The sequence below is a fragment of the Copadichromis virginalis genome, linkage group LG23, assembly GCF_057382275.1.
Source record: "Copadichromis virginalis isolate Kocher_CV1m ecotype Utaka linkage group LG23, C_Virginalis_male_GT1.1, whole genome shotgun sequence".
Classification (NCBI taxonomy): Eukaryota; Metazoa; Chordata; class Actinopteri; order Cichliformes; family Cichlidae; genus Copadichromis; species Copadichromis virginalis.
Genome location: NC_140639.1, coordinates 25,051,061 through 25,067,096, shown reverse-complemented (window position 1 = coordinate 25,067,096; position 16,036 = coordinate 25,051,061). Strand labels below are relative to the sequence as shown.

The 16,036-nt window shown below is 42.2% G+C and overlaps 1 protein-coding gene and 4 non-coding genes across 6 annotated transcripts in view; all 5 read right to left on the bottom strand.

Moving 5' to 3' along the window:
* LOC146680960 (copper-transporting ATPase 2-like) overlaps positions 1-16,036 on the bottom strand; it is a 57,501-nt gene that overhangs the window by 12,077 nt on the left and 29,388 nt on the right. Inside the window, exons 1-9 of one of the 2 annotated variants that reach the window (XM_085449113.1) lie at positions 12,259-12,398; positions 6,736-7,507; positions 4,173-4,394; positions 3,933-4,096; positions 3,701-3,862; positions 3,538-3,611; positions 2,668-2,851; positions 2,297-2,530; positions 27-118 (exon numbers count right to left, since the gene is read on the bottom strand). In XM_085449113.1, the coding sequence (XP_085305239.1) occupies positions 27-118; positions 2,297-2,530; positions 2,668-2,851; positions 3,538-3,611; positions 3,701-3,862; positions 3,933-4,096; positions 4,173-4,394; positions 6,736-7,507; positions 12,259-12,267 (1,913 nt within the window). In that variant the 5' untranslated portion in view covers positions 12,268-12,398. Of the gene's footprint in view, positions 1-26; positions 119-2,296; positions 2,531-2,667; positions 2,852-3,537; positions 3,612-3,700; positions 3,863-3,932; positions 4,097-4,172; positions 4,395-6,735; positions 7,508-12,258; positions 12,399-16,036 lie in introns of those variants that run through there. The other variant, XM_085449112.1, reaches the window with a different exon arrangement.
* trnar-ccu (transfer RNA arginine (anticodon CCU)) lies at positions 13,255-13,327 on the bottom strand. Its single transcript has one exon. It is a non-coding gene; the product is annotated as a tRNA-Arg (tRNA).
* Positions 14,092-14,164, bottom strand: trnar-ccu (transfer RNA arginine (anticodon CCU)). Its single transcript has one exon. It is a non-coding gene; the product is annotated as a tRNA-Arg (tRNA).
* trnar-ccu (transfer RNA arginine (anticodon CCU)) lies at positions 14,930-15,004 on the bottom strand. The gene has a single exon. It is a non-coding gene; the product is annotated as a tRNA-Arg (tRNA).
* Positions 15,755-15,827, bottom strand: trnar-ccu (transfer RNA arginine (anticodon CCU)). Its single transcript has one exon. It is a non-coding gene; the product is annotated as a tRNA-Arg (tRNA).

The window sequence follows — 16,036 nt, the reverse complement described above, 5'->3', positions numbered from 1 at the left end:
TTATTTATTTATCTTACATGTCTCACCTGATGATGGATTTGTCAGATCCCAACGTGACCACAGTGGCATCGGTGGCTTGAAGTGACATTAATTTGGCCAAAGCCTCTGAGGTTTTACTCTAAGACAGTAGAAACAGCACAGGAGAATGTATCGTTACAGTCTTAAAACAAAGATGTACTGCACTAATGGTATGACCTCATACACTCTCATGTCTACTAAGTATGAGCGTTTTGAATTGCTACAGTCACATGGTTGTATAGTTACCGCGGAAATGTGAGAATTTGTATGTATCTAGGTTATATCTGCATAAAGTAGTTTTGCAAGAAAATCTGTGTTCCCAGATTTTCACAAGTGTGCCGCTGAGATGGTGACAGAAGAAAGTTCATGCTCTCCTGCTGGTAAATATGCGTATAATGAATGGGCCTTCTCTCACTGGTGTTAAAACACCTGCTGCTAGTGTCCCACTACAAAGACAGGAAATTAATCTACAGCATTTCATTTCTGAGACGGTTCATATAACAATGTTTTAGTTTCTTTGTGTTTTTGTCCAAGCCAGAGTACAGAAGCTTATGATGAATCATCCATCCATCCATTCGCTTCCGCTTATCCTTTTTCAGGGTCGCGGGGGGCACTGGAGCCTATCCCAGCTGTCATAGGGCGAAAGGCGGGGTACACCCTGGACAGGTCGCCAGTCTGTCGCAGGGCCAACACACAGGGACAGACAACCATTCACACTCACATTCACTCGCACATTCACACCTAGTGGCAATTTGGATTATCCAATTAACCTATCCCCACAAGCTGCATGTCTTTGGACGGTGGGAGGAAGCCGGAGTACCCGGAGAGAACCCACGCAAACACGGGAGAACATGCAAACTCCACACAGAAAGACCCCGGCCTGATGGTGGAATTGAACTCAGGACCTTCTTGCTGTGAGGTAACAGTGCTAACCACCGTGCCACCGTGCTGCCCGTGTTAGTAATAATTTCACATATGCAGATGTAAGTTCATGAGGAAAAAACAGCACAAGAGAAAACCTGGCAAAAATGTGGGGGAAAATGGGAAATTTAGCAGAAAAACATGAAGATTTATTTGTCAATTTATGATCTGTCACATTTGTAAGAACAAAATTTAAATTAATGACTAATTTTTTTTTCAAAATATAAATAAATATCAAACTTTATGATAAAGATGTCAAATTTATAGAAGGGGGAAACCTTTTAAAATCTGAGGGAAAAAACAATCGAAACAATTGTCAATTTTCACTGGCCAACTTTCGGGGAAAAAAAGAAAATCTATTAGTAAAACAGCTGTAAAATTTGCCAAAGCTTTACAAAAATAAATAAATACATTTAAAAGTAAAACACTGGCAAGAGTGAGAGTTAAAGTTAACAATCAGCAAATTTCCCATAAAAATAGTAAATTTGTGAGAAAATACTGTCAAGTTTATAAGGACAAAATTGTATAAGAAATAAACTGTTAACATTTAAAGGACAATTGTTAAACTTGGATAAACTTTATGAGAACACAGCGTCGGAGATCCTGGCACAATTCTGTGCTGGGACTTTTAGATGTCTGAAACTCACGTAATGCAATGGTTGCAACAAAAATCTGTCAAAATTACTAGAAAAAATATTAACATTGCAAAGAAAAACTAATTAGGAGAATGATACATTTGGCAAAATTTTCAAAACTTCTTTTGAAAAGAGCATCAAAATAGCAAGAAAAAAAGATTTATAACAAAAACATGGCAAATTTACTAGAAATTGCAAATTTCGAAGAAAAAACTAAAATTCACAGGAAAGAATAGAAAATTTACAAGTAAAATATTGGCGAACTTAAAAGAAAAGATTGGTAACCAGTGGGTGAGGTCATGGTGGCTAGCCATCATCAGAAGCCAGCGAAGTACTAATAGTAAATAGTAATAGTAATAACTCTGTTACAGCTATTATTTGAGTACTGCACAAGATAATAAAAACATGCACTGCAGATATAAAATGCAAGCAACTTCATCATCAAATTGAATGCAGTCCTGTGATTGTGATGTAGCATCAGCTGATGTTCAGTTAATCATTGTCTAGCACAATAAAAACATCAGCCCTCTGAAGAGTCATTAAAATATGGCAATAAAAGCCTGGAGAAAAAACAAACATGCTGCCTAATGCAAACAGTGCAAGTTTGAATTAGGTCATATATAAGCAACTGTAGTGAGCTGATTCCAAGAATCAGCAGTGATTTGACAGTTTATAGTTTCCTAGAATTAGGCCTCATAAACCTGTTTTTCTTTTTATTTTACCTTTGCGATGTGTTCCAGCCATCGTCCCAAAGCGATGAACACAAAGAGCATGGGTGGAGTGTCGAAAAAGGTCACAGGGCTCTGGCTGGCCTGCTCCGCCATGGCCACGATGAGGACCACGCAGGAATAGATGTAGGCAATGGAGGTGGCTAACACAATTAGCACATCCATGTTGGCAGTGCGATGTTTTAGCGAGCGGTAGGCCTGAATGTAAAAGTATCGACCTCCAAAGATCTGCATCAAGGAAGACACAAAGATCTAGTGAGGGGAAGGATTCATGCTCCACCGTGAGTCATACACTTTTACCATCCTTAGCAAAGAAAACGCACTCATGTGTGATTAAAGGTTTAGCTCAGATTGTGCTTCCTCACCTGGACAGGTGTGCAGAGCACAAAGAAAAGCAGGTTAAGGATGGAGAGGCCCGGAAGTACATTCTGCTCGGTGGGCATGGAGCCCCCGTGTTCTTGGTGTAGGTTGTCCATCACCATCATGTAGATCATGAGACCCATCACAGGCAAGCCAAAGACCAGGCTCAACATAAATGTGTTCTTCCACCTGCAAAAACCAGGCAGACATGTCTATTGTGAAAAAAACATTCATCCTTTGCACTGATTTCTTGTACTGCTAGTCATTTTTATGGAAAAATTTAGCGGTAAGCTAATAATCTGACGCCTTTTTTAGCTGCACATGTTCCCCTGGTGGCCAACCGGAGAAGGGCCGATAATTTCAAATTGCCTGACAACTGTATACAGTCTAGTATAGTGACAGTGTAGGGGATGGAAAATCAGTCATGATAGCTGTGAAAAATCTGCTGACATCTTGTTGAATTCAGTGATCTAAATTCACAAAAAGCAGCAAGTCAGCTGAACGCAGCCTGTACACTAAGAAAATCTAGTTTTACCACCTCTGGTCTTGCACCTCTCATATATAGCTAAGGGCAGAAACAGTCCATCTGTATGACATTTAAGGAAAAGTGAAAGTTGGTACAAGTACTAATTAATAAAAATGTAAACTCTGACCTAAATCTAAAAAGCCTTTTCCAGTAGTGAAAGAAAGTGTAGTGAGGGATTGTGGGTTTAAGCATGACCTGGGGTATCAATATATGGATCAAAACCACCATGTGCTGGTTATAACTCTCCACCTGTCAACGGCATACTCTCAGGGTTTAATTGTTAGAAAATTGTTAATTGTTAAAAAGTTAGCATCCATTTAAAAATAAGAACTGTAAACCAGATACTTGCTGTCGAATTTCTTCTTTGTGATCGAGGTTGTTTTTGAAGCCCGCCTGCTCCAGCCTGGCCTCAAATCCAAGACCCTGAAATGAGGAGAAACTCCAAGGTGTGAAATTGCATGTGTAAAAAATTGTAGGTTTAAGATAGCTTTTAAAAGTCCTGTGATAAACACCTGGATGAGCTTGATAATATCCCGAGGTCCGAGCACCTCTGGGTCAAACTCAACCTGAGCTTTGTTGGTTGCCAGTGCGACCGAAGCCATGAGGATCCCTCTGGTTAAGTTGAGCTTGGACTCGATGTTGTGGACACATGATGCGCACGTCATGCCTGTTATCTGCATGTGAAATACATGTGATGTGGAATTTGCACAAAATTCTGCATTATATGGTGTCCCGCAGACTTACAGTGAGGTCCAGCTTTCCATGTGCTACTGCATTATCCTCAATCACTTTGGCACCAAAGCCCAAGTCTTTGATGAGCTCAGTCACTGCAGTAGCATCCAGGACATGTGAATCATACTTCACCTCCGCCTTACCGGCCATTAGCGACACCAACACTGAGAGGATTCCTGGTTAATAAACACAGTACACTTTATCAACAATCTTCATCTCAGTTCAAATGCCTCATCCCTGGAAGTCGCTCACCTCTGTGTTTGAGCAGGTTCCTCTCGATGTTGGACACACAGGAGGCACAGGTCATCCCCGTAACGCAGATGAAGCATTTCTGTGCTTTTATCTCAGGCGAACTTGCAGATGGTGCATGTGAACCCGTCCCATTGCTGACTACAGGCCTGTTTGTCGACATGTCAGAAAGTCCAAAGCTTACAGGCTGGGACTTTTCATGACTCTGAACACTCTTTATAGGTTCTGAAAGGACAAAAAAATATGGAGGCGCCATATAAGTTTGTAGCTCTACAGATTTATGAGGCTCAACTTAGAATCTTCAATCACCATAGTCCAACTAGAAATTTTAAAAACTCATCCTATTCTCTTCCTGAAGGGAGGGAGGATATAATCTCTTTCATTTATTTTTTTTGTCTGTTTGTTAGCAGTGTGGCAACCAGAGTTTTCGAATTTTTGTGATGGTAGATAGCAATAACCAATAGATACCAATAACAGCTCAAGGTGATTTAATTTTCAAGAAAATCGGTCAAAGTCAAGGTCATACCAGATGTGAAAGTTAGTAAAATCTTTATATCACCCATAATTTTTCAGATTTCACAGCAATATACTAGGCCCTGTGGGACATGAGTACCTAGGTTGGCTAAGTATTTAACATTGACATTTATTGTTTAAGGTCAAAGTTGACCTTGGAAAAAACACTTCAAGGAATAATATCAAGTAATATATCCTGTGAAAAGGCCTGGAGAGGCATCACAGTGACGCCATAAAGTTTTGCAAAATCACACATGCATGAATATATCTTAAAATGTCAAACTTTCACAGCTTATAGAAGACAAGGGTAAAGATATAAAACTTTAGTATGTAATGCTTCAAGGTCAACGGTCAGGTTCACACAAATTAGGAAAAAGCCTTATTTTCCATGGGTCATCTCCAAACTTTAAAGCAATAGGAACATAAGTTACTTGTTTGCTTGAACTCTTTAAAACATTGTATGCCTTCACAGTGAAACAAATGGATTAATGGATTGGATAACATGGTAGGAACTAACAACTCGGTCGTCAGAGAACATCTGCAGGTGGCATGATTCCCTGTTGTACTGGAAATATAAGGCGCACAAAGTAAACAGGAATGATTTTTGATTGTTTAATTCTCATATAGCTTCAAAGCACAGAATTGGAAACGAGCATGAATGGCATTTCTAAAGCAAGCTGGATTTTTTTTTTTTTTTTTTACTTTAAGTCCACAATCTTCTCCCACACCTTCTGCTAAACAGATAATGCAGAAGAGAAAATAACCAAGCATTTGCTTAGTTTGAGAAATTTGGATAGACTTTTTTACAGCTCACTGGCATATGATATACAACCACATGACATATAACTTCTATCCCAATAAGAGGCCAATAGAGGCCAATAAAACCTGACACTGAGAGCTGAGCAAGATAAAGAGAAATTAAAGAATTTGTTCATAATCTGCCTGCATTAATCCCTCATCTTGGCAGGCTGTTTCTGCAATTAAAGCCCTGGTAAGGATAAGGGCTCTCAGAGTTTCACTGAGGAGTACAGTTGTCTGGTTCCCAGAGTAACCGTTGAGTTTCTGGTTTACTCTAAACAACATACCTCTTCTAAGAAACCCTTTAGATAGCATGTACACGATTTTACGGTTAATGGCAGACATTTCCTAAATGAAAGCAAACCCCTCCAAGGACATCAAACAATGAGTGCTTTTATACCTCGGGTGTAAAAACTAGTTCAAAGATACTTGAGTTCCCAACTCACTCCTTGCCTGACAGAAATAGCAGATGAAGAGATGAGGTGCCACTGAGGCATGAGAGTTGTTTTTCATGTTCATCCCATTGGTCTGTGTATGCCTTTAATAATAATAATAATAATAATAATAATAATAATAATAATAATAATAATAATAATAATTATTATTATTATTATTATTATTATTATTATTATTATATTGCATAAAATGTAGACTTTACTTTTTTACTTTTTACCTCTTGTTTCTGTCTTGCCCTGACACCTGAGATCAGCCAATACAGCAGTGGGCCATAACAAATTAAAAATTGGTCAGATGATCCAGCTGTGCTACTGTTCTTGCATCTCTGGTGAGAGGCACTGAGACCAGATGAGAGGATTTGGGGAAATGATGTACAAACTCAGAAATGGAAAGATAGGGATAGGGAAAAAATGCACCAACCTGTGCCAAATTCTACCCAAAATAAATTAAAATGCACAACTTCTTGTCCAAGCCTGATCAGCTGGAGTCAAGCTAACACCTGCTACCATGTGAACTAATGGGTAAGGTATCTAGTTCCTGAGTGTTTGTGTCCCTTTATGTTGGAGAAGTTCTGGGATCTTTAGGTTGTAATCTGGACCAAGTGCTGCGGAGCTCAAGTAAGATGTTAAAGAAAAACAGGATGGCAAAAACAAATGCTAACTGTTCCCTGGATGTTCAGTCAGTTGTCACCCTCACTATTTATTAAGATTTGACACACTGAAAAAGAAAACTGAAATAATCCTAAAATAATATTTGTTTTAAAAGCTTCATTAAGCAAACATTTATTTTTGTTACCTACCTTTAAGTGAGGCGTCAAAGCCCATGTCCTCAATAGCTGCCCTGAGCTTCTCTGGCTCTGTCAAATAGGGATCAAAGGTTATTGTTCCCTTTTCCGCCTCCAGGGACACCGCTATGAACTGCACTCCAGTCATCTGAGAGATCCTCCCTTCTATTGTCTGCACACAAGAGCTGCAAGTCATCCCTCCAATCAAAATGGTTACAGTCTGGGTGGAGGCATCCACCTCCTTTTTCTGCCAGAAACTTAAATCTTCTACTGATGGGTCCTCAGATAACAAAGCAGTATCAAAGCCCATGTCCTCAATTTTGTCTCTCAGCTCTTCATGTGTGACTAGAAGAGGCTGAAAAACAATCAGCGCTGCTTTGTCCTGAAGAGACACCTGAATATGTGAAACCCCCTGCAGCTCCCCGATCTGTCCCTGAATGGACCGCACACAGGACTGGCAGTGCATACCATCCACCCTGATCTGCACCACAGACTCCACGCTGTATCCCAAGGTCTGTAGTTCCAGGGCAATCTCTTTGGTTGGAATAACTGAAGCATCATAGTCCACCTTGGCCAAACTGTTGGGTACAGACCATGTGACAGCAATTATTCCATTCAGGCTGCAGATTCTGGTTTGGATGATGTGGACCTCATGCTCAGAGGTGATCCGCTGAAGTTTAAAAGCTGCTCTTGAGGCAGCTTTAGGTGGAGGGCAGAGCTCAGTCTGGCTCCCATACTCGTAGGCCAGGTTTTCAAAGCCTTGTTTCTCAATGTCATGGTCATTCTCCTGGAAGGACAACAGAAGAGCATATCAATTCAGCATTTTTTTTATTTTTGGAAATGTAGGGACAATAATTATTACAATTTATCTTAAAATTACAATATCTTAGGTCATATTTTAAGAATAAAGGCCGTCTTTACAGAATGCTATCATTAAAATATGTAGTAAGACAGAAGGATAAGATCCAGAAACCGTAGTATAAGGTAATTCTATCAGGCTTCTGCTATTTGACGTCTGTGAGCATCAGAACTGGAAAATCACAGCAACTCTGACCTAAATTATTCAGATGACACAAAGCTCTACATATAAGCGTCACCACACATTTAAAATCCCCTAAAAAAGTGCTTTGCACATATCAGTTATATATATATATATATATATATATATATATATATATATATATATATATATATATATATATATATATATATATATATATATATATATATATGGTGCTGTTAAGAGAACAGCACCACCAAGGCTGGAGACGGAGCAATACTGGAAGAGCATATAGGAGAAGTATGCAACCCATAACGGCAATGCTCAGTGGCTAGAGGATCTGAGGGCAGACCACAGCGACCTCCCTGAACAGGGTCCAGTAACCATCACAGTGGCAGATATCCAAGAAAGGGTCTCCAGTATGAAGAGTTGGACAGCACCAGGGCCCGACATGGTTCACGCCTACTGGCTGAAGAAGCTGACTGCACTCCACGAGCGTCTGGCAGCACAAATGAACCAGCTGCTAGTTAACGAGAGACACCCGGAATGGCTAACCGAAGGTCGGACGGTCCTGATCCCCAAGGACCCCAAGAAGGGACCGGTCCCCTCCAACTACCGACCAATAACCTGCCTCAGTACTACATGGAAGCTCCTGTCAGGCATCATATCGGCTAAGATGAACAGGCACATGGGTCAATACATGAGCGGGACACAGAAAGGAATTGGCAAGAATACCAGAGGCGCAAAACACCAGCTACTGGTAGACAGAACAATCAGCCGAGACTGCAAGACCAGACTGACCAACCTGTGCACTGCCTGGATTGATTACAAGAAGGCCTATGACTCAATGCCCCACAGCTGGATACTGGAATGCCTAGAATTGTACAAGATCAATGGGACCCTAAGAGCCTTCATCAGGAACTCAATGGGGATGTGGCGTACAACACTAGAGGCCAACTCCAAGCCCATAGCACAAGTCACCATCAAGTGCGGGATCTACCAAGGAGATGCTCTGTCCCCACTGCTGTTCTGCATAGGCCTGAACCCCCTCAGTGAGATCATTAACAAGACTGGCCACGGATACCGACTACGGAACGGAGCAGTTGTCAGCCACCTCCTGTACATGGATGACATCAAGCTGTATGCCAAGAGTGAACGAGACATCGATTCACTGATCCACACTACCAGGCTATACAGCAATGACATTGGAATGTTGTTCGGACTGGAGAAGTGTAGTCGGATGGTAACAAAGAGAGGGAAGGTAGTCAGAACTGAGGGGATTGAACTACCAGAAGGCAACATTGCAGACATAGAGGACAGTTACAAGTACTTGGGGATCCCGCAGGCGAATGGGAACCATGAAGAGGCCACTAGAAAAGCTGCAACCACCAAGTACCTGCAGAGGGTCAGGCAAGTCCTGAGGAGTCAGCTGAATGGTAAGAACAAGATCCGGGCCATCAACACGTACGCCCTGCCCGTGATCAGGTACCCTGCTGGGGTAATAGGCTGGCCAAAGGAGGAGATAGAAGCCACTGACATAAAGACAAGAAAGCTCCTTACCATGCATGGAGGGTTTCACCCCAAGTCCAGCACCCTGAGGCTGTACGCTAAGCGGAAGGAAGGGGGCTGGGGACTGGTGAGTGTCAGCACCACAGTCCAGGATGAGACAACGAACATCCAAGAATACATTGGGAAGATGGCCCCAACTGACCGAGTGCTCAGTGAATACCTCAGGCAGCAGAAACCCAAGAAAGAGGAGGGAGACGAGGAACCATCATGGAAGGACAGGCCCCTGCACGGTATGTACCACCGGCAGATAGAGGAGGTGGCTGATATCCAGAAATCCTACCAGTGGCTGGACAAAGCTGGACTGAAAGACAGCACAGAGGCACTAATCATGGCAGCACAAGAACAAGCTATGAGCACAAGATCCATAGAGGCTGGGGTCTATCACACCAGGCAAGACCCCAGGTGCAGGCTGTGTAAAGATGCCCCAGAGACAATCCAGCACATAACAGCAGGGTGCAAGATGCTAGCAGGCAAGGCATACATGGAACGCCATAACCAAGTGGCCGGCATAGTGTACAGGAACATCTGTGCCGAGTATAACCTGGAAGTCCCGAGGTCAAAATGGGAGATGCCCCCAAGGGTGGTGGAGAATGACCGAGCTAAGATCCTGTGGGACTTCCAGATACAGACGGACAAAATGGTGGTGGCTAACCAACCGGACATAGTGGTGGTAGACAAACAGAAGAAGACGGCCGTAGTGATCGATGTAGCGGTTCCGAATGACAGCAATATCAGGAAGAAGGAACACGAGAAGCTGGAGAAATACCAAGGGCTCAGAGAAGAGCTCAAGAGGATGTGGAGGGTGAAGGTAACGGTGGTCCCCGTGGTAATCGGAGCACTAGGTGCGGTGACTCCCAAGCTAGGCGAGTGGCTCCAGCAGATCCCGGGAACAACATCGGAGATCTCTGTCCAGAAGAGCGCAGTCCTGGGAACAGCTAAGATACTGCGCAGGACCCTCAAGCTCCCAGGCCTCTGGTAGAGGACCCGAGCTTGAAGGATAAACCACCCGCAGGGGCGTGCTGGGTGTTTATATATATATATATATATATATATATATATATATATATATATATATATATATATATATATACCTATATATATACCTATATATATACTATCCATGGACCACTTCTACTTTTAATGCTACTGCAAATAACCACAAACCCACAATCCCTGGCTTACTTTGTCCATTAGATCACTGGGGCCACACATTAAGCCACATTGCTGGGCATTGTTCAGTACACAGCTTATACATTGCAGAATGTGGGGAAATACCAACTGTTTTCCAACTGTCATGAGATTCTTGTTGGAACATGTCTTGTTGTTCTTTCTCGGGATATAGATTTTCTCAGATAAAGTGAACTCATCAAGTATTTAATAAGTATTAACCACATTATATTAAGCTGCATTTTGCATTTGGTTTGTTGACATGCCACATTTATGTTGAATTCCTTGGTGCTTCATGTTGCATATTCATGTTGCTGTTGTGACTGTATTAGTGGCTCAAGAACAAAGACTTCACAAGACCTCAAATACACTTGTAAGTATGACAACCCTGTTTCTGCTAGTCTTTTAAGTCCTCAGCTGAGAAACAACATGAATTTTTACTTAGCTTTACAGTTCCTAAAGCCAGCCACTGTTTAATCCTATGAAAAGCCCCTGTCTGACCCCAGTAAGCTAACAGAAATCATTTACAGGGTAAGACCCTAAAAGCAAAGTTTTATTTATATGAGTTTGACTAAAAGCCTTGAACCCTGACCTGGTGTATTTTGTACTTTTTTAACTACAATCTTAACATTGTAGTGAAAACCAACAACCACAGAATTAATTTGTAGTCCTATTGTTAGTCACGTTGTGCATTCAGACTGTGGCCATGTCAGAAAAGAGTCAACAACTTTCCAAAAGCAAATATGTGAGTCAATGTTTAATCCTGGGTGAATTGGCTTCTTCTTTACACAGAAAACTGCTTTAAAATACACGTTTTTGGTACCTCTCAAGTGCAATCTAAGACATTTATGGATTGAAAAATGAGATGCTAGATAGATGGCTCAAACACTACTGGACACTTTAAATCCACTATAAGGCTGTCATGTCAGGAGACCACATGATTGGCCCTTCACCTAAGCCTCCCAGCATGACTCTGCTTAAAGACATGTCATTGAACTGAGGGGAAAAGTCAACCCTTATAAAAAAGAAAATTAAGCAGAGTTGCACTTGCATTAACATCATTTTATCCATTTCATCACAAACACAATGCACAACAATTTCTATTACAACACAACAGATGTCTCTGATTTAGAGAATAATCAGTGGGAATCTGTGCATTGAGTTCAACTTCTATTTTGTGTTAAAGCAAAAGCAAACACTGCAATGTTGACTCATGATCAAACTGCAGCAGCACTGAAATAAATCACACAGGAGAAATTTTACAAATTTCACACCATCTTTTACATTTCCAGTGTTCTCATACCAGTCCATTACTGTATACATGCTGCAAAAAATATACAAGTGCATTTGTATCACAGTCTACTTAAGCTCAATGCAAAGCTCACTGCCTGGTAAATATAGAGAATTTAACTGACTAAACTGACATGTTGTCATCCTTTTCACGTGCTACATAACTACTCTTTGTAAATAGACCTACATACTAACTGCATCATACGGAAGACTATTTGAACGTTGACACTGAGGATTGGAAAATGTTATTCCCATGTTAACCTTGATTCTGTGATATTTAAATGAGAAGTTAATAAACAATAATCAGATGTAAGTACATTCAAGCAGGAATAAGAACCTCCAAGTACCTGTTAAACTGTGTTATTTGTCAAATGACAATTTTTAAAAAATCTTTAATCAAAAATAAATAAATAGGTGATTCTACCCTTTGGAAAAAGGCAAGCTTTTTACCCTTATTTAAGTGAATAAGCTTAAATAAACTAACATTCCAAAATGCACAATCTGCTGCCTACCTGCATCATGAGCACCTGCGTCACGCCGTAACTGCATGTTATGTAAATATGTTCTTTCAGGTGTCATGGTCTTATACCAGAGTTGTTTTTTTTGGGGGTTTTTTTAACAGGCACTATTGACTCGGTAGATGTTGCACCAATCAGATCCATCAACTGAGGTAATCTACCTGTTAACATCAGGCTCATGTCATTGATTGGTTTTAGGTTTAGTATTAAGGTACGGGGACTGGAAATGTTTGTTAGTGCAGTAATCAAAAGGGCCAGTTTAGTAGAAAGTGATTAATATATTGCAGTTATTAACAAGAATGCAAGAGGAGCATTGGTTTCTTTTTTATTTATTTTTTTTAGTAATTTAATTAATACTTTAGTTTGAAATTCATAAAGCTCGTGTCCATCAAACATATAACACCATTACCATTTGAGAAATGAAAAACGCTACATTGTTGCCATTAAGCATGACAAGTATCTAGCTGACAGGATAAAGGTATGTTTATTTATCTACAGTTATGTTATTTTAATTACTTTTAGTTCCACTAAAAGAGGGGGAGTAGCAGGAGCATGTGTGACGTGCTCAAACACAGCTGGATCAAATGCTTGAATTAGCTCTTCAGCATGGAATCAAGTTTGGCAAAGGCCTGACAACAAGCCATTCATTTGATTCAGGTGTGTCAGAACAAGGATGCATCTAAAAGCTAAATTAAAAAAAGTAGTTCTCCAGGACTGGACTTGGAGTCCATTTGCTAGGCTCTATGTACACATAAGGAGTCGCCTTTGGTGATCGGGGGCAGTTATAGTACATGACTGACTCACTCGGTGCCTGTACTACAGGGTTACTTGTCTGCATTTTTGGGGGGGAACAGGACCTGAGTGTCGTCTGTTTTTGGACACAGTTCAGAGAATCGGGCCATCCAAAACACATAGCAGAGGATGGTTTCGATCCATCGACCTCTGGGTTATGGGCCCAGCACGCTTCCGCTGTGCCACTCTGCTGGACAGCACCCCAGATGGGACTCGAACCCACAATCCCTGGCTTAGGAGGCCAGTGCCTTATCCATTAGGCCACCGGGGCAGATGAGCACTTGACTTCCTTTCTTTGGAGGTTGTTTCGGGGGTTCGAGTGAGAGCCATGGTTTCAAGCTGGTTTTTAGTTCAAAGATGAAGCTGTATTTAAGAACATTTGAGAAACGCTGAGAAAATAAATTACACTCTGTATACACTCTGGGCAACTCAGTGTCCAGAACTCTGGCCAGCCAACACGCTGTGCTTATTGCTCCACTTTATTTGGGGGCGTTTATGTTGTCTGTTGAGACTTGTGAAACCACATGAAGACCAGAGAGTACCAACGATTTGAATCACTGAATCTAGTTCCACTAAAAGAGGGGGAGTAGCAGGAGCATGTGTGACGTGCTCAAACACAGCTGGATCAAATGCTTGAATTAGCTCTTCAGCATGGCATCAAGTTTGGCAAAGGCCTGACAACAAGCCATTCAATTGATTCAGGTGTGTCAGAACAAGGATGCATCTAAAAGCTAAATAAAAAAAAGTAGTTCTCCAGGACTGGAGTTGGAGTCCATTTGCTAGGCTCTATGTACACATAAGGAGTCGCCTTTGGTGATCGGGCACAGTTATCGTACATGACTGACTCACTCGGTGCCTGTACTACAGGGTTACTTGTCTGCATTTTTGGGGGGGAACAGGACCTGAGTGTCGTCTGTTTTTGGACACAGTTCAGAACATCGGGCCATCCAAAACACATAGCAGAGGATGGTTTCGATCCATCGACCTCTGGGTTATGGGCCCAGCACGCTTCCGCTGCGCCACTCTGCTGGACAGCACCCCAGATGGGACTCGAACCCACAATCCCTGGCTTAGGAGGCCAGTGCCTTATCCATTAGGCCACCGGGGCAGATGAGCGCTTGACTTCCTTTCTTTGGAGGTTGTTTCGGGGGTTCGAGTGAGAGCCATGGTTTCAAGCTGGTTTTTAGTTCAAAGATGAAGCTTATTTAAGAACATTTGAGAAACGCTGAGAAAATAAATTACACTCTGTATACACTCTGGGCAACTCAGTGTCCAAACCTCTGGCCAGCCAACACGCTGTGCTTATTGCTCCACTTTATTTGGGGGCGTTTATGTTGTCTGTTGAGACTTGTGAAACCACATGAAGACCAGAGAGTACCAACGATTTGAATCACTGAATCTAGTTCCACTAAAAGAGGGGGAGTAGCAGGAGCATGTGTGACGTGCTCAAACACAGCTGGATCAAATGCCTGAATTAGCTCTTCAGCATGGCATCAAGTTTGGCAAAGGCCTGACAACAACCCATTCATTTGATTCAGGTGTGTCAGAACAAGGATGCATCTAAAAGCTAAAGAAAAAAAGAACAGCGGCTCTCCAGGACTGGAGTTGAAATCCCTGTGCTAGGCTCTATGTACACATAAGGAGTCGCCTTTGGTGATCGGGGGCAGTTATCGTACATGACTGACTCACTCGGTGCCTGTACTACAGGGTTACTTGTCTGCATTTTTGGGGGGGAACAGGACCTGAGTGTCGTCTGTTTTTGGACACAGTTCAGAGAATCGGGCCATCCAAAACACATAGCAGAGGATGGTTTCGATCCATCGACCTCTGGGTTATGGGCCCAGCACGCTTCCGCTGAGCCACTCTGCTGGACAGCAACCCAGATGGGACTCGAACCCACAATCCCTGGCTTAGGAGGCCAGTGTCTTATCCATTAGGCCACCGGGGCAGATGAGCGCTTGACTTCCTTTCTTTGGAGGTTGTTTCGGGGTTCGAGTGAGAGCCATGGTTTCAAGCTGGTTTTTAGTTCAAAGATGAAGCTTATTTAAGAACATTTGAGAAACGCTGAGAAAATAAATTACACTCTGGGCAACTCAGTGTCCAGAACTCTGGCCAGCCAACACGCTGTGCTTATTGCTCCACTTTATTTGGGGGCGTTTATGTTGTCTGTTGAGACTTGTGAAACCACATGAAGACCAGAGAGTACCAACGATTTGAATCACTGAATCTAGTTCCACTAAAAGAGGGGGAGTAGCAGGAGCATGTGTGACGTGCTCAAACACAGCTGGATCAAATGCTTGAATTAGCTCTTCAGCATGGCATCAAGTTTGGCAAAGGCCTGACAACAAGCCATTCATTTGATTCAGGTGTATCAGAACAAGGATGCATCTAAAAGCTAAATAAAAAAAAGTAGTTCTCCAGGAATGGACTTGGAGTCACTGTGCTAGGCTCTATGTACACATAAGGAGTCGCCTTTGGTGATCGGGGGCAGTTATCGTACATGACTGACTCACTCGGTGCCTGTACTACAGGGTTACTTGTCTGCATTTTTGGGGGGAACAGGACCTGAGTGTCGTCTGTTTTTGAACACAGTTCAGAACATCGGGCCATCCAAAACACATAGCAGAGGATGGTTTCGATCCATCGACCTCTGGGTTATGGGCCCAGCACGCTTCCGCTGCGCCACTCTGCTGCACAGCACCCCAGATGGGACTCGAACCCACAATCCCTGGCTTAGGAGGCCAGTGCCTTATCCATTAGGCCACCGGGGCAGATGAGTGCTTGACTTCCTTTCTTTGGAGGTTGTTTCGGGGGTTCGAGTGAGAGCCATGGTTTCAAGCTGGTTTTTAGTTCAAAGATGAAGCTTATTTAAGAACATTTGAGAAACGCTGAGAAAATAAATTACACTCTGTATACACTCTGGGCAACTCAGTGTCCAGAACTCTGGCCAGCCAACACGCTGTGCTTATTGCTCCACTTT